At 56.5% G+C, this 24,518-nt stretch overlaps 1 protein-coding gene across 3 annotated transcripts; it reads right to left on the bottom strand.

Moving 5' to 3' along the window:
* Window positions 1-930: 930 nt before the first annotated feature.
* On the bottom strand, window positions 931-24,211 carry CELF5 (CUGBP Elav-like family member 5). 3 transcript variants are annotated; one of them, XR_003994783.1, is made up of 14 exons: window positions 23,831-24,211; window positions 18,009-18,091; window positions 11,970-12,021; window positions 9,475-9,603; window positions 8,909-8,988; window positions 7,918-8,064; window positions 4,997-5,141; window positions 4,426-4,572; window positions 3,928-3,990; window positions 3,766-3,849; window positions 3,180-3,323; window positions 2,929-3,093; window positions 2,365-2,418; window positions 931-1,997 (listed from the first exon to the last, which is right to left on the bottom strand). XR_003994783.1 is itself a non-coding variant. In XM_030509725.1 (13 exons), exons 1-12 carry the CDS (start codon window positions 24,114-24,116, stop codon window positions 2,966-2,968), a joined length of 1,485 nt encoding a protein of 494 aa, XP_030365585.1. In that variant the 5' UTR covers window positions 24,117-24,211; the 3' UTR covers window positions 931-2,418; window positions 2,929-2,965. The 3 variants fall into 3 exon arrangements, 2 of the variants coding, with proteins under 2 accessions (XP_030365585.1, XP_030365584.1); XM_030509725.1 differs by having other exon boundaries at window positions 931-2,418; window positions 11,973-12,021; XM_030509724.1 differs by having other exon boundaries at window positions 931-2,418.
* Window positions 24,212-24,518: the final 307 nt, after the last annotated feature.

Raw genomic sequence — 24,518 nt, forward strand, 5'->3', positions numbered from 1 at the left:
CTTGCTTGAATCCTCCTGGGCTGGGGCTGGATAGAAGCTCCTCCGTGAGCTCCTCGGTGGCTGAGAGGATGGTTATGGTGTGTGTTGCGCCTTAATCCTGAAGGAACTTTAAGGAGCTTTGAAAACTGAACATTGTGTAGGAACAGGTTAACAGGGTTGGAATTGATGGGAACAGCCAAATGCTGCTTAAACCCAGGCCTAAACTAGAGTGTGGAGCTAAGGAAGAAGCTCTTCCCTGTGAGGGTGGTGGCACACTGGAATGGGTTGAACGGCAAAGCTGTGGCTGCCCCATCCCTGGCAGTGTTCAAGGCCAGGTTGGACACAGGGGCTTGGAGCAACCTGCTCTAGTGGAAGGTGTCCCTGCCCGTGGCAGGGGGTTGGAGCTGGAGGAGCTTTAAGGTCCCTTCAGCCCAAACCAGGCTGGAATTCCATGACCCATCCCCCTGGAAGCGGCTGCGCAGCCACTGTGCTCTGTGCGAACACGATTCCCTCCCTGCAGGGCTTTGCTGCGTGTCTCCCGCGGCAGCAGCAGCTCAGAGCACCTCAACCAGGACGTTATTTACCAAGTAAAACTTTTATTAAATAAATTTAAGATCTTTTTTTTTTTTTTTGACCAGAGTAAGGAATTTGACACTGACGAAGCTTTAGCGCAACATCGTCCAGTCCCACCAGTAACTGTGAGGGAAGAAACGCTCTTGGAAAGCCACTTGGCCCGGGATGGCCAAAAAAAAGTCCTTTTTATTCCCCACTTTTGCACTTGTTGGTCCTTTTTCCTTTTTTTTTTTTTTTTTTTTGGTGGGGGATTTTTAGTTTTTCTTTTTTTTTTTTCTTTTTTTCTCCTTTTGTTCAAAATTAGATTAAGTTTAAACTTCAGGAAATTACTTGTAGCAGAAATAAAGTCCATTGTACAAATCACGTACGGAATAGATGTTAAGTATAAAAATGGTATTTACAATCAGTAAACATGGACTAGAGGAACACGGAGCCTCGCACGGCCCCACTCAGCTCTCGAGGGAGAGGTGAAGGTCCAAACGGTGCCACAAACACAAGGGCAGCTGGAGGGGGAATGACTCGAGGGTCTCTCCTGTCCCCATAGCGCGCTTCAGCATCAAGCATCGCCCCTTCTCCCCCCAAGCCCACCCCCTGAACGCAGACACACGCGCGCACACACACACACACACACAGAGGAATGTTTTCGGTACCTTATCCAACTAGAATAGTGAAGCTAATCATTCCCAAGGTTGGGATTGTTGGTTTTTCCTTCCTTAGTTTGGTCGAAACAGAATGAGACTGGTTAAAGTTGGTCCAGGGTTGGGCATTGTCCGTTGTGATGCCCCCTTCCCCAGGGGTGGTCAGTCCAGCTCCGAGCGTTGGTCTGTGGATGTTGCTGCTTCTATGGGATCTAACATGGGATCTGTCCCTGGGAGGGAGAAACCAGGATGGGAACAGCCCGTGTGGCTGCTCGGGAAGGTGCAAGAGGAGAGGCCTCTGGCTAAATCCACACGGAGAAACTGTCCTGGAAGCAGAACTGTCCCGGTTCCATCCGCACCGGGTGGGATTCTGTCCCTGTCTCCTCTTGCCTCGCTCAAGAGAGCCACGACCACGTCGTGCAGAGGCAGCGCAGTTCCTGCAGGAAAAGGGCCTGTGTTCCTGTGCTTGCAGCCTACCCCAGGAGCATCGGGAAAGGCTTTGGCACCAAATCCCAGGAGCTTTGTCTGCAGCAGCCCTTGGAAAGGTCAGAGCTCTTGAGATCCTCAAACCAGGCTGGTGCTAAGGTCGGTGGATGAGCGACTCAAGCCGAGCAGCGGTGCCCTAATCCCCGAGGTATGTAGTTCTCTTCCTCCTTGCTTCTTGCTACAGCTGAGCAGAGACATTCCCGCTCCATGTCCATCCAAACAGCCTCCCAAAGCCGCTCGGGCCCATCCGCAGCGCTGGCGGAGGGGACACCCGCAAAGGCAAGCCCTGAACTTCCAATCCCTCGTGCAAGGAGTCAGTCTCTGAATGGAAAAGTTTGGTCCTGTGAGCCACTTTCATCAAAAATAGAGGCTGTATATATATATATTTCTATTTCTCTGGGAAAGGGGCCGGGAGACGGGGCAGGAGGGATGAGGGACGCTTGGTCCATGTTCTCCAGGCCCACCCCGAGAGGAAAAGCTTCGTGTCCCCCCGGGGCTGCCGGGTTTCTGGTCCCTTTGCTCTGCACCACGGGAGCAGCAAATGTGCGAGTCCGTCGTGGCAAGAATCTTCCTGCTGGGCAGACATTGAGCCTTCTCTTTAATGGCAAAGGTTTGGGGAGGAGGACGGGGAGGTGGGAGCAGAGGAGGGAAAGGGGCTGGTGGCAAAAGAGTTGAGAAAGTTACTGGCCTCTCTGTAAAGCAACCTGAAGCAGAAATTCTTCCTCTGGACTTTTCCCTTCACCTGAAGAGAAAGGGAAGGAAGGAATTGGGACATTAGGAGGACATCGAGGCAAAGCTCAGGCTTAAACATGGAATGAGATGATCCCGACCAGAGGGAGCAGCTCGTGTCCAGCAGCTCTGCTCTGGAGCAGCCTTTGGTGGCCCTGCAGGGTCTCGCCTTCCCTTTGCTTTCCTGGGATCCTTCTGAACCACAGGATCCTCCCTTCTTACCCTGGAAAGCATCTTCTGCAGCCTCAGGGCACGAATACAATGAAACAAAACCTTTTTGGGGTTTAAAACCTTTTGGGGAAGATCAATGCTTTTGGGAGCAGTCAGAAAGAGACCAAAGCGTCGCTTGGACCACAGACACCTCATCTGAACCCATCCTGCTCCCACCAAGCCTTGATGGCCTCGACCAGCCCCACCTGCAGCTTCTGGGTTGCCACATTCAGCTCCATGGGGAGCAGCAGGACCTTGCTGCCCCCAGCACTGGGTTGGAGCTACACCACGATGGTGCTTTACACAGCGTTACCTGTGCTGCAGAAGTGCCTCCTGCGTGCTCGCTGCCGTCAGTAGGGATGGCTGGCATCCTTGGGTCGTTTTAACTGGACCTTCAAGCGTTTCATGCCAATCTGGAAGCCATTCATGGCCTGGATCGCAGTCTGTGCACTGGAGGGGTTGTCAAAGCTGACAAAGCCTGCAGGACAGGACAGAGGTGTGGATAGTGACAGCATTGCTGGCGCCACGAGGGTCCTCCTCATCCTCGGTGGTGCCAGCACTCACCAAAACACTTGCTCTGGTTGGTGGCACGATCCATGAACACCTTGGAGGAGATGATGTTGCCAAAGGGCAGGAACATCTGCATCAACTCATTGTCTCCAAACTCCTGAGGGAGATGGTAGATGAAGAGGTTGCAGCCTTCAGGACCTGCAGGCGTGGGGGGGGGCAACAGGGAGGGACAAAACAGAGACCCCCCCATAGGGAAGGGCTCAACTCAGAGCACAGCACTGGAGGAGAACCCCAGCACCGTCTCCTCCTGCCCTCACCTCCCCTTCCTTGTCTCTCAGTGCACAAAGGGCTCTGAGGGCTCACTGGGAGGCAGAGCCGGAGCTTTGGAGCACAGATTCACCTCCACAGCTTGCCCAGTTCCACTGGTGCTGGACACAACCACCCCTGTGAGTGTCTGCGTGAAGGTAACAGCTCCTTGTTCATCACTTCTCCACACAGATGCTGCTGTGCGGAAGCTGCTGCTCTCACCCCCCTTCCCACAGCGATGCAGTCAAAGTTGGGTGCTCTGATGCTGGGTCTGTGGTTTGTGCTACACAAACCCCCCCCATGGACACATGTACCCACCCTGAGCCTCACTCACCCTCTCGCTGCTGCTGCTGCAGGACAGGAGGTGGCTGAGGGATGCTCTGGGCAATGGGGGTGACGGTGGTGGTCGGGTACACGGCTGGAGACACAATAAACCCTTCACCTGAGGATCTGCTCCACCAGGCGAGGGCCTGAGGGGGGCAAGGGAGGCTGGTACCTGCGTACTGCTGGACTCCTGTGAAGGCCGGGTGCAGGGTCTCTGCTACCGAAGGGTTCTGGGCTGCAGAGAACATGGAAGCACAGAATCATGGAATGGTTTGGGTTGAAGGGCCCTTAAAATTCATCCAATTCCAACCCCTGCCACGGGCAGGGACACCTTCCACTAGAGCAGGTTGCTCCAAGCCCCTGTGTCCAACCTGGCCTTGAACACTGCCAGGGATGGGGCAGCCACAGCTTCTCTGGGCACCCTGTGCCAGCGCCTCAGCACCCTCACAGGGAAGAGCTTCTGCCTCAGAGCTCATCTCAATCTCCCCTCTGGCAGGTTAAAGCCATTCCCTCTTGTCCTGTCCCTCCATCCCATGTCCAAAGCCCCTCTCCAGGTTTCCTGTAGCCCCTTTAGGCACTGGAGCTGCTCTAAGGTCTCCCTTTAAGGAGCCTTCTCTTCTCCAGGCTGCCCCAGCCCAGCTCTCTCAGCCTGGCTCTGTTACTGATGTACCTGAGTACGGCACAAGGCCGTTGGTGTAAACGGTTTCCAAGGCCGGATGCCCATTTGGGAATGGCACCACTCCAGTGAATCCATTAGAAATGGGGGCCACCAGCCCGGGCATGGCTGCTGTTCCCAGGAGCGGCGGTGAATGGAGCCCTGCAGAGCAAGAAGAGGACATCCCATGAGAGCTGAGCTCCTTCCTTCCATGAAGCCATCGTCCCTTCTAGGTGGCACGTGGAGGTGACAGACACACGGAGCCTTCACCAGACCACAGGCAGCACTGGTGAGGTCCTGGCTGCTGGCACAGCTTGGGGATGGGATGGTTCTAATCCAGGTTTTGAGTGCTACAGCCCTGGACAACCCAACAGGCGTCCCAGTATGAACAACAGCTCTACTCGGGGTGCAACCCTGGGAGCTCCTTCTTCACCCTATCAAAGGGGAGAACTACAGCAGCAGCACACGAGGATGCTGAACGTGTCGGGGACAAGGGGCTGCTGGACCAGCACCAGCACTGCTGGACCAGAGCGGCCTCATCCAGCCTGAGGGACGTGGGGCGTGTTGGACCAGGGGAGCCCCTCACCTGATGCGGGTGCGATGGGGGCCGCGGGGAGCCCGTTGAGGCTGACGGCGCCGATCTGCTGGATGTGGCACGGGGAGAAGGCGACGCCGGGGCCCAGGTAACTGCCGTGAGAGGTGGAGAGGACCGTGGTCTGCTGCTGCATGAGCTGCAAGGCAGGGGCAGGCAGTGAGAGCCCTGCTCTGGGTTAGAGCCGCCAGGGTCCTGCACTGACCTGGGCTCCGTGTCCCCATGGGGACACCCATGGAGCTCATTCTGTGTGGGCACCCCATACCCAGGCCCTGTCCCATGAGCCACGGAGGTGGGTCGTGCCACTGGAGTGGGGTGGCAGCTCCAGGGTCTCACAACGCGCCTGAGCAGGCACCCAGTGCAGAGGGAAGGGGGGACACGAGCTTGGGAGGAGGGTCTGGAGGAGGAAGAATGTCCTTCTGGTCCTGTTGGGCCATGGGTGGGTGGTCAGAGTGGTGGCAACAAGGACTTGGGTCCCTGAGGAGCTGCGGAATGAGAACAACCCAAACCCTCCCCATGTTAACTCCAATCGCATCCCACTGCAGCACAAACGCACCCCACTGGAGCACCCTCATCCGTGGGCAGCCCAGGTCGTGGCTGGAGCCCCAGAAGCTCGTGGCCACCTAAACCCTCAGCTCCCTCCCTGCAGAAGCTGATCATTGCAGGAGGAGAGGCTTCACCCCAAGGCAGGTCCCTACGACAGGAGCCACCGACAGCAAAGGGCTGATGCCAAAGTGTGTCCGCCCCAAAGCATCTCACCCGTTGGCTCCCTGTGGTGTCAGTGGCAGTGACAGGGAGCTCAGGAAGGGGAATGGTCCCTCTGGGGGATACAGGAACCAGTTTCCTATTCCCTAAAGGAATCTTGATTTCCTTTCCCCTCAGCAAGGCCCATTCAGTGCCTGGAACAAGACCTGCTCCAAATGGGCACCCTGAGACTGTTCTCATTACTTACATGAAATGACCATCATGGACCACAAACCAGAAGGGGAAGGGGGTGAATCAAGTGTGGTTTGGGTTTAGGACTGACTGGTTTGTGAAAGACAAGAAATAGTTGAGCATTACAAGCACTTGGGGAACTCCTCTGCCTGCTTTTCCTTCCAAACTCCATCAGCTCCTGTTTGGCTCTTGGAATACCTGATTTGAAGAGCTCAGAAGAGCTTCAACTCTCCCAGAGTTTGGGATTGTTTCAGGTTTGAAAGGAAAATGCAGGGAAGATAAAGGTAAAACATCCAGCTGGAAACCAACCAACCCAACCCCAAGCTCTGAACTTCTTCTTCCCAGGCCGGGCACTGGGGCTGCTTTGCCTTGGTGAGGCACCAAATCCCACGGGAACAGGGAGAGGAAGTTGTTGGTGTGTTGTGAAGGAACCAGAAAGGATCTCTTGTCCAGAAGAGACCAAAGACTGGGATGACACAGGAGAAGGAACAATCAGGTGTGAGGTTTGTGCCTCAGAAAGGAGAAGGAGAGAACCAAAACTAGTGGAAAGGAAGAGGAAAAGGAGGAAAACCCCATGGGAGACAGGCCGGGTCTGGGGTCAAGGGGAAAGCCAAGATGAAGCCACAGAGTAGGAAGGTCAGTGAAGAATCAGGGTCAAAGGAACACATCTACAGACACAACTGAAGAGGAGGGAGATGCAGAGAAGCAGGAGCAGAGCCTGGGCCTGACGGGCTTTTTGGCAGCCTCTGAAGACTTAAAGTCCAAGTGTCGCTGCTCTCCTTCCTTCCACAGCCTGGACCATACACAAAGTACCTTCTGCCATCAGCACATCACTGCTTGGTCCATTCCTGCCTCCTTCACCCCGTGCCAGGACAGCAGAAGGCTCATCTCACAGCGGACCCACCGCCTCGGGTGCTTGTGCATTACAGGGCTGGTGGAAACCAAAGGGCCTGGCAAGAGAGGCTGGTGCCTCCCCTCTAACCCCCTTCTGCTGGCAGCCTGGTGTAGCTCTTCTCACCTTCATTACACAAAGAGAACTAAGTGCTCTGTGTTGGACAAGGTTTGGTTCCCCAAATCCCCCAATGGAGCATTAAACACGTGTTGCTCTTTGTTGTTGCTGCTCTCTGCTCTCGCCACACACTGTCGTGGCATTGGGGATACTTTGAGAGGAAACAGCCAACAACTGAGGAACGATTCCTTCTCTGCCATGGAGGTGGGAGGGGGACACACTGAAGCCAGAGGTGAAGGAGGTGTCCATGTGTATGAGAACAGGTTCATTTGCTTTCCCTGGAAAACTACTTCCAGGAAGAACATCTCCTATTTGCCAAGAGCATCTCTTGTGCTTTGAGCGATTCCTGAGCCTCCTCCCATGGGCTTGATGCTTGGTAGCAGAGACCTCAAAGTGTCAGTCACCAAAAGATGCTCCACCACAGCAGAGCAGGGGTTTGGGACCTCCCTCAATTGCTCCCAATCCATGGCACGAGGTTTTCTCACTAAGACCCAAAGCAGAGCGTTGCCAGAGGAGGCCTTAACCCCCCTCCAGCATCCTGCACCCCCCCCGGTGACACCAGCAGGAGAGAAAACCCTGGGAGCCAGGGACAGCAGAGAAACAAACACCAGGAGCTGGGCTCTCGTGGTGCTCCCGGGCCAAAGGGACACCCACACGTTGGTGCCATGGAAGAGGAAGAGCTCCCGAGCTGGCACATCACCATCAGCAGGAATCAGGGCTCTGAGTGTCCCCACAAGAAGACAGAAGGACCCTGGCTCCTGCTTGGCCTGTCCCAGACACCTCCGCCAGTCTACACCACACCAGAGCAGGTCCCAGCTCTCCCCTGTCACCCCTTCCAGGAGCAGATGCACATTGATTAGGCTGATTCCTGAAGCCAGGACCAGGTCCCGGGAGCCGGGAAGCTCCCATGCAGTGCTCAGAGCCCCGTTGGTGGCGCTGCCCTTCCCCACACCCCCCGCGGGATACTCACAGCCTGCGCATAGGCGCTGTATGGGCTGAACGGCAAGGTGAGAGATGGAGTGAATATCCCCAGCTGCCCCACCATTTGCTGCATACGACGGAGGGTCCTCTCCTTATCTGTGTCAGCAAACTTCACCACTAGACTGGAGGAGGCGCCCTAGGCACAGAGAGAGGAGACAGAGAGAGGAGCCAGGGGACAGGAGGGCAGGGACAGGCAGAGGCAGCAGTCAGGCAAGGTGGGACGGGGCAGAACAGGCAGCAGAGAGGAGTGGGAAGAGGAGCAGAAGAGCAAATACCGGTGTGAAAGTGCTCGGGAGCTGCCTGGGAGCTGGGCCGTGCCCTTCCCCATCCAACCTTCCCTTCTCCCACCCTTCCCCTCACTCCATGTGCACACAAAAGCGTGTGCGCCCATCGCCATTCCCTGCGTGCTGCTGCAGCCAGGAGCACGGTGTGAGCCACAGGCAGCATCTTCCCACCACGGGGAGCTGGGGGACAGGCAGAGCAGGGCCTGGCAGTGCCCCTGCTGCAGCTCCATCCTGCCTGCAAGGTGCCCTGCTCCAGGTTAGAGCCTGAGAGAGGGACCAGGTACAGAGCAGCAGCAGGTACACAGCCCCACACAGCACTCGGAGTGCTCCCGTCCTCACCCAGCCCGGCCTCAAGGCCTCTGCTGCCTATAGAGAAGGTGGGGAACATGCTCAGACACCAGAGTCATGGCCCACACTGCTCCCTGCTCACTCCTGAGCTACTCCAGGTCACCGTCTCCAGGACCAATTCACGTCCTGGTTCTTGGCTCTCTGATATTCCAGCCTTTACCAGGACACAGACACAGATACCCCAGCCAAGCACAGGCTGGATCCCAAAGATGAGAGCATGGATGTGCACACACCCCCCAACCACACGAGCTGGAGACTGTGGGAGAACCTGTGACAGGTTTGGACAGTGGATCCCTGCAGCAGGGTGGTGGGAAGAGGAGTGGGAAGAGGAGCCTGGCTTATACTCACGGGCATGGTCTGGCTGCCGTGGAGCGCGTGGATTGCTGCCTGAGCCTCCGTGTGAGAGGAGAACTTGACAAAAGCACAGCCTGGAGAGGGACACAAAGAGCACAAGGAGGTTGCAGTGACAGAGCTGCTGGGAACGTGCGCCTTTGCCCCAGCATGCAAGAGAAAGTCCCTCCCAAGAGAGCAGGGAACAAAGAGGATGGCTCATCCCAAGTCCTCTATCCTGGAAAAGGACAGGAAGGGTCTCAATGATAAGCTCTATAGATGGTGCCACCATCTCCACCCTTGCCCCTGGTTACCTCTTCCCCAGATTCCCTATGGACTCCTCACTGGGCGTGCAGAAACTGCAGCCCCAGAGCGAGGCGAGAGGCTCACAGTGCTCCTGACAACCCCACTGCTCCTCACCCTCTGCATCCCATCCTTCCCCATCCACCCTCACAGCTCCCTGCGCCAGGCTGGGATACGGCTTCCTAGGAAGATGGGGAGGAGGAATAAGGGTCCCAATGGAAAGAAGGCACCAGTGACCTGCAGAGAGGGAGCAAGGACACGGCACACAGTGGGGTTCACACCTTTGCTGTTACCATCAGGTCCACGCAGCACTGTACATTCATCAATGACCCCAAAGGGTTCAAAGAGCCGGAGCACGTCATCCTCAGACTGCTGCTTGTTTAACATGCCCACAAAGAGCTTCCTGTCCCCTAGGGGCAAACACAGAGACATCAACCTTCTATGAGGCTTCCAGTCCAAAGCAGGAGGATCCGGACACAACGCAACGTGCTGGAAACACGCCTGGCATGGGAATGGGTCGCTGTTGGCTCCCAGGGGTGAGTGGGAAGGTTTCTGTGGCTTCCCCTGTCCTCCCCTCCCCAAAGGAAAACAAAAGGTTCTTGATTTCCTCCTATTTGTCCTTTCCTTTGGATGATCCAACAGGAATGGTGATCAAAACTGCCTGGGCCACCATACCCTCATTGAACAACATGTGAAGACCAAGAGGCACCTTAGGAAATGCATCAGACCAACCCAGGGCTCCTGCTTCTTTGTCCTTCTCCCCAAGATGACCACTTCCACAGCTACTACCTAACCAAGCATCTCAGCTTCAACCTGCCCTTCCCACCCCAGTCTAACCAGTACATCCATATCCAGCTGCCTGGAATAAATCCTGGTGTCCCGGCTCCCAGTTTGCCTCCCCACAGGATCAGCCAAATGCAAGACAGTTGGGTGAGGGCCAACCAACAGCTCCATGGTCCCCACTGCATCCATGGCACGCTGCTGGGTGGCTGGAAGGCCCAACGCATCCAGGAGCTCCGTGTCCTTGTGGATTCCTCCATCAGAAGGGAGAAGTGAGGATCCTGGTTTTGTTGGGATGGCCAAGTGTGGAGGTGGGAAGGCCGATCTGTGGTGCTTCCATCCCTCCATCCCCACCAGTGCACACTGGAGCCCAAACACAGCAGAGCTTGGAGCACATTAAAGCAGCACAGCATTAAAACCCAGCTACAGAGTCCCCCCCAACACGTGTGGGGTGACCCCCAGGAGCCAACGTGTCAGGGTAGGAGCAGTGACAGAGGATTCCTCATCGCCCGCGACAGCAGTGGAGGGGCTGCTTCCAAGGAATGCGATGCAATGTGACGCACGTCAGGGAACATCGCCGGGAAGCTGCTGTGGGAGAGTGCAGTGACCTGGAAAACAACAGGTCTTGGAGCTGCGGCAGGGAGGGACGGCACGTTGCACATCCACGCTGCTGGCAAAGCCCCCCCCCCAGCACCTTCCTGCCTCCTTTCCCTGCCTCAGAGCATGGATCCCAAGCAGGGACGGCAGCAGGATGCTGCCTCCGCACAGCCACAGCTCGGGATGCTGCAGGAGGTGCCACACGTGCTGCCGGTCCCCTGCACGCACACGGTGTTAACACACGCTCCTGGGGCATGGGGACACGTCACACGCTGAGCCAGAGCCAGGAGGTGCCTCCAGGAGCTCCGGGAGCAGGAGGAAGGAGCAGGACAATGTGCTCCCCCCGCCACGCAGATGCTGCAGGAGCTGCTCTGCATCACTGCACCCACCACGGAGCCCCAGCAGCTCTCGTGAGGCACCACGTGCTTGTGCAACGCACGTTCCACTCCATCCCCCACAGATAAAGGGTCACAAGGGCCACATCTACAGCTCTTGCCCAGTCCCAAACAGACTCTCCTGGTTTATATATTGATATCACTGGAAGTGGCTCAAATCCATGGCCTTGTGTATCTTTTAAAGGCCAAATCACATAGAATCACAGGCCCTTGTCCAAAGCCCCTCTCCAGGTTTCCTGTAGCCCCTTTAGAGGAGGATCACACAACCATAAGTACACACATCCCTATCCAATATTATAGCTTGTATTCCTGCCAGTGCAATAATTGGGAATTACAACAAAGTGCTTGGAAGGAAGCCCTTAAAATGAAAAGCCAAAGCTCTCCAAAGCTGCCCAGTGCAGGATGAGCTGCCCCATGGGCCAAACTGTCCCATCAGTTCTCCCCACTGAGCTGCTTTCAGAGGCATGGAGAGACGGATGCAGGGATGGAGAGGAAAGGAATGTGTTGGTAAGACAAGGGAAAGCAGCAGAATGAGCTCATTAACCTGGAAGGGCTGGAGTTGCAAACTTTCTCCAACGGAGGAGGCATCTGAGCTGCTGTGAGCTCCCCACTGCATTAACAGAGGTGCTCCTGCTCCCAAACTTCCAGCTCTGAACTACTTGGCACCCGCTGCTCTAACCACGCTGGTCCCTGCAGGCTGATGGCACCTTCATCTCGGACCTCAGCTCAGGATCCTTCCCCTTCAGACACTATTTCCCCACCACAGGCTGTCTTCTACAGCAGCACTTGGGCCCCTGCAGTGGGATGGGGCTGAGCAGAGATGGAGGCAGCAGCAGAACCAGCTGCAGAGCAGTTGCCAAGCTGGAGCATCCCCATCAAAGCCTATCCCTAAACCTCCTCCTGCCTCCAAATCCCTTCCTACAGACAGAAGGCAAGGCCAGGACCATGTCTGTTGGCTTGGGCCCCCTCCCAAGCACAAAGGAGGACCAAGGAGAGATGACAACTACCTCCACGGCTCTCGCTGTCGGCGGGTTTCACCTGGATGGGACGTGCCATCTGCAAGGAGAGAGAAAAGCAGAGGGTTAGAGCTTGGCCCTTGTGCCCGCTTCCCACCATGGTGCACGGGAGGCAGGCAGGACACTGTGGTGGTCCCCAGGGAAGGGCCCACGTGGATTTAAGGCTTCCCAGAAGGAAATGTGCTGCTTTCTGCTTTTCCCTGCTCAGCTGCTTTGCCTGGAGATGCCAACAGGAATAAAGCTCGGACACAGCAAGAGGCAAAGGACCGCTCCAGGGATGCAGCTCATCGTCAGGAGCTGGAGCCTGAACAGTGGGAGGGTGGCCTAAAGGTGAGACGATGCCTGGAAGCTCTTCCCATGCCTGGAAGCACTTCCTATGCCAGCCCTGCTCCCGTGCTCCAGCAGTTTGGAGGCTGATGGTGTCCCAGTGTCCCGGCATCAGCCCTGATGTGAGCTGGGAGGAGAGGGCTGGTTATGGAGCCAAGAGGGGCATCTGCCCCCCTCCCTCCCCACTGCTCCCGAGTCCTGAGCAATAGCTTTGTGTCTGCCCGGGATGCAAAACCAGGATTAAGCTAAACAGATGGGGAAAGACATGGAGAGATGGAGCCGGCTCTTGGCTTCTAGGAGCAGCAAATCCATAGGGAAGGAGGGAGGGATGTTGCGGGAGCCGAGAGCATCCTCCCCTCCACGAGCAGGCGCCCACCCGGGGGTGCTGAGGGCTTGGGGCAAGGAGAGGGGAAGGATGGGGGAGGTGGGGAGGGGGGGGCCGGTACCTGGGGCCATGTCCCGGTCCCCTCCCCCAGCAGGGCTGTCATCCCGCTCCCAGCACCTCGGATAAAGGAGGGGTTGCCATGGAAACGGTTATTCACCACATGGAACCTGACATTTGTGGTTGCCATGGCAACCAGCTCTTGGGGGCATTCCCTGCGCTCTGCACAAAAGAGACATTGCGATATGATCTCTGGGGGGGGTCCCCCCCCCTCTTTCCCCATCTGTCCATCCCCTTCCCTGCCCCACAGCCCCGCTATGGGGCACAGAGCCAGGGCTACCCCCCCCCCACCTGCACATGTGGGGTAGGGCACCCCATGGGGCATCTACAGCCTGTGCCATGGGAGTGCACCCAATGGGGCACCCACAGCCTGTGTGTGACTCCCGCTCCTCTGGGAACCAAAAGGCATCCAAGGCCTTTGAGAAGAAGGTCCTGGGCACTCCGGCTCTGCAGGTTGGGGCTGGTCATCTTGTGGCCACTTCAAACACCACCTCTACCTGTGCCGAGCACATCAACCCAACCGCTGCCTTGCTCCTTTGGATTCCATTCCTGGTCGGGAATGACACTGGGTTGGTGCCAGCCTCAGCTTTCATGTCTCCTGCTGGCACCTTTCCACTGATATCTCAGTGCACCTCGGTCCTACCCAGAACCACCATCCCTCTATCCACCCATCCAGCCCTCCATCCATCCACCCACCCATGCATCCATCCCTCCATCCACCCGTCCATCCATCCATCCATCCATCATCCACCCACCCACCCATCTATCCATCCATCCCTGAGCCAGGGGAGCTGCCTCGCACACAAACACAACATTCCCACCCAGCACCATCCCGGCCCAGCTCTAAGGGCTGCTCATGGGCTCACTCCATCCCATCCCATCATAAAGGAGACAAGGATAACCATGAGTGCTGCTCCAGGAGGAATGGAGGCGTGTGGAGAGGAAGGTCCTGCAGGAACCCGCGGCAACAGCGGGATGTGAAGTGCACAGTCCAAACACACAATTCCATGGCTGCACACACGCAATTCCATGGCTGCACACACGCAATTCCCACTGCACTAGTTCCTATGGCAACCGTTAAGAGTCCGAGCAGTGCAAAACCTCCTCAGTAATGACGTGCCCATGGGAAAATCCATTGGAAACAGGCTCGATCCCACTGGCACCAAGAGCACCCCCAGAGCCACCTCTGCTCTGGGCTGAACATCCAAAGTTGTGGCTGATTTTGGATAAACCATTTCACTCTGGGGCACTTCCAGCCTGGAAAAGGCCTGGAATGATGTTGGGATCTCCTTGGAGATAGTTATAACTCCACTGGAGAAGGTCCTCAGTGGTCTGCTGTAGCCCTGCTTTGACCGGAGAGCCCAGAGGTCTCTTCCAACACAAACTGTTGTGGGATCTATATCCACATCCAACCAGAACCTGCAGGATGGACACGGGAATCACCTCTCCGGGATTTGAAGCCCAAGGGTTCAAAGCACAGAGGCCACCTCAAACATGAACAACTGGAGCCAGCTTCAGCCCCATCCAAACATTCCAGCCCACTCCTCAGCATGTCTCCCTGCTTTGCCAGCTGCAGCATCCTCATGGGAAGATGGGAACATCCTTCCCATCTTCGTGGGAAGGAGCTAGCAGGAATCGTGGTCCAGGCTGCCTTCACAGCAGCTACAACAGAGAGGGGAGGGGGGATGAGATGCTTTCACCAACCCCTCCCAGTCACCTGCATTCCCCTGTATCCTTATGGATGTCGATCCTGGCAGATGGCCCACACTGAGCCCTTCCTCCTGCCCATGGGAATGTCCCTGCCCATGGGAATGTCCCTGCCCAAGCTCTGCATCAATCCCTGTGCCATCGGCGCGAGTGCTGCAGCATCTCGAGCCCTGGTGCATTCCCAGCGCCTCTCTCCGCTCGAACGCTGCTGCTCTCTGTACTTTTCCATCCCTGTGTCCCTGCGTTCCCAAACCATCCATGAGTTCTCCCCCTGATGGAGCCACATTTAGTCCCCCCATCACCGCTCATATTCTCCGTGTGGATCAAGACCCATTCCTGCCACTCACTTGCCCACCTTTCAGCGAGCCCCTTTGTTCTGCATAGAAATAAACCTGGAGCTGCACCTTGCCAGCAGAATGACTTGTTTCAGCCTCCCCCCCTTCCACTTCCTCCCTCTATTCTTCTTCCCCTTCTTCTCCAGGAGCAATTTGATGTCATTTGCAACTGTCTGGCTGCAAATGAAAAGAGACACAAAGCAAGAGCTGGGGAAGCTGGCTGCTTCTCCCTCCGATTCCACTTAGCGAGAGGCTGCGGCATGGTGTGTGCTCACTGCGTGGCATTAATAACCCCTCCAATTCCCTTTAGAAGCCACCAAAGTGAAGGCACAATCAGGAATCAAAGGCTTATGGAGCTCAAATATCCCTGCAGCCAGGGAGGAGTGTGTCAGGGAGTGGGGAGAAGGTGAAGCACTGGAGGAGGAAGCCAAAGGGCTTCATTGCCTCTCTGCTTCCCAAATCCAAAGCCTTTCCCTCTGCTGGGCAGCCTCCGTGGGTTGTGTGTCTCTCCCCAGGCCACAAAGGGTGCTGGGTTCTAGCCTGTTCTTCCATCCCTGTTGAGTCTTTGCAGCCCAAACTGAGCCAGACTTTATGGTACAGCTCCTCAGGGAGCAGAAGTGGGGACCAAGAAACATTGCGCAGGCTGGGAAGTGCTGGGAAGGGCAGGGATGAGGGGGCCAGGCTGGGATCAGCCCTTTCTGGGAGTTCACTGGGAATGGGCTTTACCTCTCTGCAAAGGAAGCTCCATCCCTCCTTGCCCTCTGTGGGCTCACCCAGTGACAGAGCTGGAGGAGATGCCCAAAGTCCTGCTCACAGCCTAAGGACCCATTGGAAACCACATCAAAGCACCTCCATAGCTCTGTCCGTACCAAATCCCAAGTCTAGACTAAGAAACCCATTTGTTTGTGGTCAGGTTCATGAACTGTGGAGCTCAACCACTGCAGGGAGACCAAAGGAAGGTTCTTGTGGCATCTGTGGGTGTTTTGCAGGATCACCAAGATCCCTTCCATCCCTGTTTGATCCCTCTGATGCGTGGTCATGCATTCAGATGAGTTTGTGTCACCCTACACTAATGTCTTCAGCTTTCTTCCTGCTCTTGCTGTGTGCAATAAAGAGGTGGTAAAGAGGTAAAATGAACCCGAAATCAACTACAGCCCATGTACTGACATCCCAGCAGTGTGGTCCAGCACATCCTGTGCTCTGTCCTGCACTAGGGTCCTTGCTATGCTTCTGGTGAGAGGCTTTGCCACAGAGTTCAGCAGAAGATGATTGAGATGTGAACAGACAGGGGAAATTCCATGGCCTTTCGCCCAAAATAGAGAAACAGCCAGTTACCTGGATCACAGAGTGTTCCCTTGGGATCAGTTGGGTCGAGGGATGGGTGATACTACACAGACACAAGCAAACTGGGCTAAGAAAACAGGGCTTCAAGCTACATCAGGTCAGCCAGCCCATGTCCAAGCACATGCACATCGGGACGCAGATCTGTTCCCCTCTGGTAGCATCCCGCTTCCATGGTCATTGAGGGACTTCCCAAAGGGAACCCAAATGTGCTGAAGTGGTGCATTGCCAGCATGAAAACAGCTCCAAATGCAGCTCATCTGCAGCTTTATCCTGGAGCTTAATCACACCACATTGCCCATGAGCCGTCTCCAAACAAACAGGTTTGAAAGCGCTTGGGTAGCACAAGCTTCTCACTGTTCCCAAGCAGCTTCTTACACCTCCCTTCCCATGAAAAGCCTTTAGATCACCACATTGCAGATAAACTGCTGCTTTAAATCCTATCCCTGCAGCACCCTCTGACCACCATCAGTGGAGAACACAACCAATTCCTGAGGTAGAACTGCACAAACCTGAGATTTGAACCCACCAAACCTCACATGAATAACACTGAGTCCCTCTGCATCCCCTGCACACGTCCTAGCAATGTCTATCTCCACTGTACCATGGCTTGTTCTGCCCGATGCTGTCCAACCTGCCCTGGACACACACACACTACACGGCTTTAGCCTGAAAGACCTTTTGCCCTCCCACAAAATGAACTCAAACAGCATTTGAGCACCTGATGATCTTCACTCCCCTCTTGCTGCCCTGGGATAACCTGAAATACTAAAGATCTTACTGAGTTACGTGCATTTTCCAGCCCTCCCATGTAAACACAGACCCAGGAGTGCAGGGAAACAAGAGTGGGAAAGGATGTGTGCGTGCGGCGAGGGCAGGGGAGCTCTCTGGACCTGTGTGGGTTAAAGAGGGAATGTTATGGGTAAGAATTCCCAACCCTTCTCCAGAGACCCCGGGTTTACATTAATTATCCTGTTGCCTTGAGCACGCGGGGCCTCCTGTGAGCTTCTGTCTATAAGTACCAGCTCCGCCGCCTCCTCACCTCCACATGAATGCTTCCAAGGAGCTGGATCAACCCCCTCAGCACTGAGGAACTGCCCAGACAAAGCTTTCCCATCACACCAACATGGGAAGAGCAGCAATTCTGAGCTCCGTTCAGCAGCTCCCAGGGAGGCAAAGCACTTCCCTGGAGGAGGGACCTGTTCCACAGTGCCTGGTCTCCTCCAATCCCTACAACACTTTGCTCCCAACACCAGCCATAGGGTGAGGAGGGCGCAGGAGCAGACCACAGGTGCTCAGCAGTCTTGGTCTAACCTATATAAAGCCATTGCTCTTCCAAACAACGAGATGTGCCAAGTCATAGAACCATGGAATGGTTTGAGTTGGAAGGGACCTTAAAGCTCCTCCAGCTCCAACCCCCTGCCACGGGCAGGGACACCTTCCACTAGAGCAGGTTGCTCCAAGCCCCTGTGTCCAACCTGGCCTTGAACACTGCCAGGGATGGGGCAGCCACAGCTTCTCTGGGCACCCTGTGCCAGCGCCTCAGCACCCTCACAGGGAAGAACTTCCTTATGTCTAACCTGAATCTCTCCTTTTTAAATGTGCTTTTATTCCTTCTGAGAAGGATCCAACTCAGCCACGGCACTAGAGTCACACCGCAGAGACCAAAGAGGCTTGGCTGGGGTTAACATGGGGCAGGCTTGGCAAGGTGGAGACCAGAGCAGCAGCTCGGTGAGGCTTTGGCTCCCGCGTCCCTGTTCTAACCCCCAAACCACACTTCTCTTGCACAAGCAGGAACATTCATGTAAGGCACTTCTCTCCCTGATGATCCCCCTCTCCCTGCCCATGGCACAGGCACAATCCACTGGGACTTACCCCTGGCAAAGTCTTCTGCTCGTGCAGCGCTGTCTGGGCTTTGATGGCAGAGTCTCTGGCGCAGTAGGTGAGGAAGGCGCAGCCTGCGGTGGGGACAGGAAGGGTCAGGTTAGACAGGGAAGGGCAGAGGCACATCAATACAATGTGGTGACAGCGGTGACCGAAGCATGAGGAACCTGGAGAGGGGCTTTGGACAAGGCCCTGTAGGGACAGGACAAGGGGAATGGCTTTAACCTGCCAGAGGGGAGACTGAGATGAGCTCTTAGGCAGAAGCTCTTCCCTGTGAGGGTGCTGAGGCGCTGGCACAGACTTTTCCCAGAGAAGCTGTGGCTGCCCCATCCCTGGCAGTGTTCAAGGCCAGGTTGGACACAGGGGCTTGGAGCAACCTGCTCTAGTGGAAGGTGTCCCTGCCCGTGGCAGGGGGTTGGAGCTGGAGGAGCTTTAAGGTCCTTTCCAATCCAAACCATTCCATGGGTCTATAACTACAGGTGCTGCCCTGCTCCAGCAGAACTCCATCCCCGTGTTTCTGTTCAGGTACAGAGAAGTGCCCAGGGCAGCCCCTGTGCTTTGGCACCAGGGGGGTAACGAAGGGGGTGACTCTGGGGACAAAGTTACAACATTAAAGGACATGTAGGCTCCACCCAAGGCCTGTAAAAGTCATGGGGAAGGGTCCCAGTGAACCAACGAGGTTGGAAACGGGTGCTGAACAAGGTGAGAAACAAGAGAGCGAAACACAAGCTGCCATTGCCTGTGGGAGAAACAGTCCAAACCACGAGGACCAGAGGAGATGCAATGACCAGAATGATTATCGATACCAAAAGCATAAAAGGGAAAGAGGAAAAGCACCAGGGATTTTAGGCTGCCATGAAAGCTCCATGATCCAGACTCATGGCATCATGGAAAGCTACAGGAGGAGAGGCGCTTCAGCGCCACACATCCACCCCTACAGCGTGCACAGACACAAATAGACATACACATGACAAGGGAAATCCAGGGACCAGCAAAGCACATGGAAAAGGCCAGATCCCGAGGTTTGCCTCGGCATCTCGGAGCCAGGGGAAGGGGGAGGAATTGCGGCCCCTCCAGGAGGAAAAGGGATCATCTCTGGGTGCTCTGATGCTAAGAGTAATCAAATGAAACTAAGCAAAGGCACAATTTGGCTGGCGATCAAGAAACATTTCCTAGCAGAGAGAGATTTATTAGAGTGTGGAATGATCTCCCCAGGGACGTGCCTGGAGCTCCATCACTCGAGTTGCTTCAGATGAGGACGGGCAAAGCACTGGAGAATAGCCCCCCTCCCTCATCCCCCTCCTTCCGCAGTGGCATTTCACATCCCACGCAGAGCAGGACACGTCCCTTCAGCTTGTCACTGAACATCCATGTCTATCTCTCCCAAGCCAAACTCTTCAGCTACTCCTCAGGACACAGCAGGTCAGTGAAGCCCCAGGTTTGCCACAGCCCCTCCTTGTCCCCTGCCTTCAGCCCCGTGCCTAAAGCCTACAGAGGCTCAAGGAAAGCCATGTTTTTCCAGCTCTAGGAAAGCTGGAAAGCTCGTTTTTCCATGCCAAGGCAGGACTCTGCTTACCACATCTTCCACAGGTTCTTCAGGCTCCTAAAGCTTTGAGCCTGACACAGTCACCCAGGGATGCACTCAAGGGTGAGGAGAGGTCCACAGAGGTGCAAAGGGACCTGTCGCTCTCACTGGGTTATCTCACTTCCATGTTTCCTGCTTCAGTTAACAGCAAGCTGAGGGTGAGAGTCTCATGTCCCTTGGGGCACCTCTAGCACCAAGTCAGGCACGCTGACTGCTGAGACATGGGATGTGGGGTTAAAGGGTGCTCAAGGTCCCCAGCACCCACCAGGTCCCCACAGAAAGGGGGGATCATAACAGGGCCTGGAGCACTGTCTCTGTGCCTCTCTGATCCCAACTCCTGTGCCACTCTGATCCCAAATCCTGTGCCATTCTGATCCCAAATCCTGTGCCACTCTGATCCCAAATCCTGTGCCATTCTGATCCCAAATCCTGTGCCATTCCCATCCTGACTCCTGTGCCATTCCCATCCTGAAACCTGTGCCATTCCCATCCTGACTCCTGTGCCATTCCCATCCTGACTCCTGTGCCATTCCAATACAATTCTGTTAAGATGAAGTGTTAAATGTGACCGTGACTTAGTGCCATCATCATTCTGCCAAGGATCCCAAAAAGAACCTCTATGTCCCCGTAGCACTGGGTGACACCACCCTACTCCCACTTGGCTCCAGGAGGGCTTCCAGCTCCCCGTAAGCAGAACCCAGCCTGGCTCCACTTAGAAAAGACTGCAGTTATATGTATATATGCATATATATTCTGTGCCTGATCCTCCCTACAAACCACACATTAACTCTGGGATTTACAGCCCCTTCAGCTCCTAAACGTTACTCCAGACATCAGCAGCCTAAAGCCCTGAGCAAGAAGAGGCTGTCGGTTGGTGGAAGAGGGGTCTCTGGATCCAGCTCAGCATTAGAAGTCACATCAACTGCTTCAGCAGGGGAAGCATGGAGGCAGTGGGGAGCTTATCTACAAGCCTGCAGAAGCCAAGTCAAAGCCCATCAGAGGGGCTGGCGCTGCCTCCTTGCCCTCTGGAGAAGACACCCATGTGTCCCCACGCGGATGCTCCTCCACAGGAGATGCTGCTCCTCTCCCTGCCGCTCCGTTTAGCACCTCACAGCCCAGCCTCTCCCCACCTTCCCTACCATGGAAACCCAGGAGAGCGCCGCTGACGCCTGTGGAGGAGCTGCCTTCAGCCCAATCTGGAACACGAGGCCAAAAATTTCCACTGGATCCTCCCTGCTCGGCCTCCTGCGACCCGCTCCAAGAGCCTGTTCCAACGCCTCCCCGTCCCTCCCATGAAGATATTAGCTGTAAGACAAACACTGCCATTAACATGCAAATGTAGCTGTGATTAACATAAAGAGAAAAACTGCCTCATGAATAATATCAGGAGGCTGGAACAGTATCAACTACCAGCAGTCAGGTTGCTGAGACATGAACAGTCAGGCTCCAACAACCCCGTTTCATAACGGTGCTCGTGGTTCTAGCAGGACTCAAGAGCTTGGCTGAATCCATCACTCCTCAGCATCTCTATGAGACAGGGGTTGGGCTTTGGGGCTCTCACAGCCCCATCCAGCCCTCCCTGCCCACCACAGGCCTCTTCCACCCTCCCCGGGGGCAGAGGCAGCTGCTCAGCTCCACGTCAAGCTGCGAGGGCTTGCGAGGAGCCGCTGGGCTGTACCAGCAGCGCTGCCTCCTCACACGACTGCTTCTCCCTGCTCAGGGAAAGAAAAGGCAAAGGCAGATGGAAGCTGCATGTGAGCTGTCAATTGGATTTCGCTGCAGATCAGGGAACACGGGGAGAGAAAAGGGAATCTGCTGTTACAACTGCCCCGGGAAGATCATGGCTTCGGTGTGGCGCAGGAAGGAGCGCAGTGATCCTGATGTGCCCGATCCTTACCCAGCCAGCTCCGGTGACACTGCTCCGGGCTGCCATGGGTGCTCGGGCAGGTCTGCTGATGCTAACAGGAGCTCCTCACAAGGCTGGCTTTGCAGGGAGCCTAAACACAGCCAGCACTGAGAGATGGGAGGGGAAGGCTGGGGTCAGGCTTGGCTGCATCATGGGGCTGTCCCCACAATCCATCCTTGTGGAGGGATGGCTTCTTTGGAGAGGAATATTGCCTGTTCCCAAAGCAGATTGGGAATCTACAGGTAACGAAGTGAAAGGAATCCCTTTCACTTGGTACAAAACAAGGCAGGGAGGGGCAGAGGGAACTGCACCAGAGCCACCAGAAGAACCTCCACATCTCAATAGGCTTTTGTGGGCTGAGCAGAGCATCACCAATGCAACCAACACCTGCACCCGCTCCAAACCATCACCACCAAAAGGAGATCTTCATTTTACTGCAGGAATCCTGCATTTAGCAGCAAGTCAATGTCACACCGATGTGGCTAATACCAGTGCTGCCCCCTCTCATTTCCATATCTAAGTGGCAGGTCCCTGCCTGGAACCTGACCTCAGACCACACACTCTATATTTAATATGTCAACTGCAATGAAATGTGCAATTGCCTCTTGCCTCGGGCCCATCTCCTCCTGCCTGGGTTTGGACTCAGGCCCTTACACACCCCCCCAGCACGTGGCATTTTGGTTCCCAAGTCCCAACCAGGCACAATTCCCCAGTGAAACCCAGGCCCAGCTCCCACAGGCTTCAACGAGGGGTTTTCCTTTGGTGCTGCCTCCAGATTTGGCCTTTTGTTCGCAAAGAAACTTAGTTTTCTGGTGTCCCCTTTGCTCCCTGTTAGGGACTGGCTCGAGCGGCCAAGGCACCCACAGCTCTTCCTCCCTTCCCTCCTAAACCTGCATCCAGAGGCACCAGCACTGAATGAACTCATGCTCCCTCCAGCGTGCTCCAGCACAGGAGCCCATCGGGAATGGGCTGAGGGCACAGAGGCCCAGGCTGGGGCTGGCAGGAGGTTCCTGCAGGCATGTTCTGTGTGTGCCATGGAGCAGGGATCGCTGTGCCATGGAGCAGGGCTGGGATCGCTGTGCCATGGAGCAGGGATTGCTGTGCCATGGAGCAGGGCTGCGATCGCTGTGCCATGGAGCAGGGATCGCTGTGCCATGGAGCAGGGATGGGATCGCTGTGCCATGGAGCAGGGATTGCTGTGCCATGGAGCAGGGCTGGGATCGCTGTGCCATGGAGCAGGGATGGGATTGCTGTGCCATAGAGCAGGGATTGCTCTGCTATGGAATGGGGACTGCTGTGCCATGGAGTGGGGCTGAGATTACTGTGCCATTGAGCAGGGATTGTTGTGCCATGGAGCAGGGCTGGGATCGCTGTGCCATGGAGCAGGGATCGCTATGCCATGGAGCAGGAATTGCTGTGCCATGGAGCAGGGATTGCCATGCCATGGAGCAGGGATTGCCGTGCCATGGAGCAGGGATTGTTGTGCCATGGAGCAGGGCTGGGATCGCTGTGCCATGGAGCAGGGATCGCTATGCCATGGAGCAGGGATTGTTGTGCCATGGAGCAGGGATTGCAGTGCCATGGAGCACGGCTGGGATCCCTCTCTCAGCTCTCACAGCAAACAGGCTCCAGGAATTCCCAGTCATGGCTTGGGCCGTGAGGATCACAAGATCCCAAGCACCTGCTGTGATGGGCTAGAACAGCTCCGCAGAAGGATGCTGATATCCCAAACCATAGAAACATGGAACGGTTTGGGTTGGAAGGAACCTTAAAGCTCCTCCAGCTCCAACCCCCTGCCACGGGCAGGGACACCTTCCACTGGACCAGATTGCTCCAAGCCTCTGTGTCCAACCTGGCCTTGCCCCTGACAGCTTCCCAAAACACCCCCAGCTAAACGAGCCTCCCCAAACTTTCCAGCATCCACCAAAGCTCCTCCAGCACAGAAAGGCCCCTCACGCATCCCGATCCCGCACCGAGGGCCCCCCCCACCCCAAACGCCACCGGCCACCGCAGCTCTGCACCGACACTCTTTGTTAGCGGGTTCGGAAGCGCAGCGCCGGCGGGGCTGAGGCACACGGAGGGCGGCTGCATCCCCCCACCCCACCCCGGGGCCGCCGGTGTCACGGCCCCGGGGCTACCGGTGCGGAGCCGGGTGCGCTGGGCACGGCCGGGCCTCGCGGGGGGATGCGGATGAAGGGAATGGGATGGATGGATGGAGGGAGGGAGGGATGGAGGGTCAACGTGGGCCGGGCTGGGGCGGGGAGGGGGGGGGGGGCAGCCGGGACCCGGCGCCCTTTGTGCTTGGCGCGGGGCCGGGCTCACCCTTGTGCATGCCGGTGTAGCGGTCCTTGAGCACGGTGAGCTCGTAGATCTTGCCGAACTGCTCGAAGAGCGGCTTGAGGTCCTTCTCCTCCAGGTTGCGCGGGATCTGCCCCACGAAGAGCTTGATGGCATCCAGGTCCTTCATGCTGTCGGGCTGCGCGGGGGGCTCCGCGCCGCCGCTGCTGCTCATGGGGGAGGCTCGGCGCGGCGGCGGCGGCGGCGGCTGCGGCGCTGGCGGGAGCGGCGGCGGCTGCCTCCTCGCCTCGCCCCCGGTGAGTCTGGCCATGCCCCGGCGGCGGGCGGGGGGGGGGGAGGCAGCGGCTGGGAACGGCCCCGCCGCCAGCGCCGCCGCCGCCGCGCCACAAAGAGCCGCCCCGCGGCGCCCCCTGCCGGCCTCCCGGCGCTGAGGCGGGGCGCAAGGGAGGGAACCCCAAAATGGATGGAGGGAGCGGGGGGACACACGGAACACAGCCCAAAACAGAGCCCCTGTGGAGGGGAGAGGCGCGGGAGAGGCTCCGGACATGGGCGGCTGCGGGTTGAATGGGGAAAGGGGTGGTTGTAGGGCTGAGGCTGAGGTAAGGGTGCCAGTGGCCATAACGGGTGTCCTCAGCGCCGATGGGAGATGGTGCCCCCGGTGCTGGTCACATAAAGACAAACTGTCATCAGCAGTGAGGGAATGAGGAGCTCG

The sequence above is a fragment of the Strigops habroptila genome, chromosome 20 (genome assembly GCF_004027225.2).
Source record: "Strigops habroptila isolate Jane chromosome 20, bStrHab1.2.pri, whole genome shotgun sequence".
NCBI classification, from domain to species: domain Eukaryota; kingdom Metazoa; phylum Chordata; class Aves; order Psittaciformes; family Psittacidae; genus Strigops; species Strigops habroptila.

Excerpts from the sequence above, each read along its gene's own strand:
- CELF5 (XM_030509724.1), bottom strand. The coding sequence starts at position 24,116 with ATGGCCAGACTCACCGGGGGCGAGGCGAGGAGGCAGCCGCCGCCGCTC. Across the intron at positions 18,092-23,830 it reads CTACACCGGCATGCACAAGG|GCTGCGCCTTCCTCACCTAC; the intron begins GTGAGCCCGGCC and ends TCCCCACCGCAG. Across the intron at positions 8,989-9,474 it reads ACCTGATGGTAACAGCAAAG|GCTGTGCTTTTGTCAAGTTC; the intron begins GTGTGAACCCCA and ends GTCCCTCTCCAG.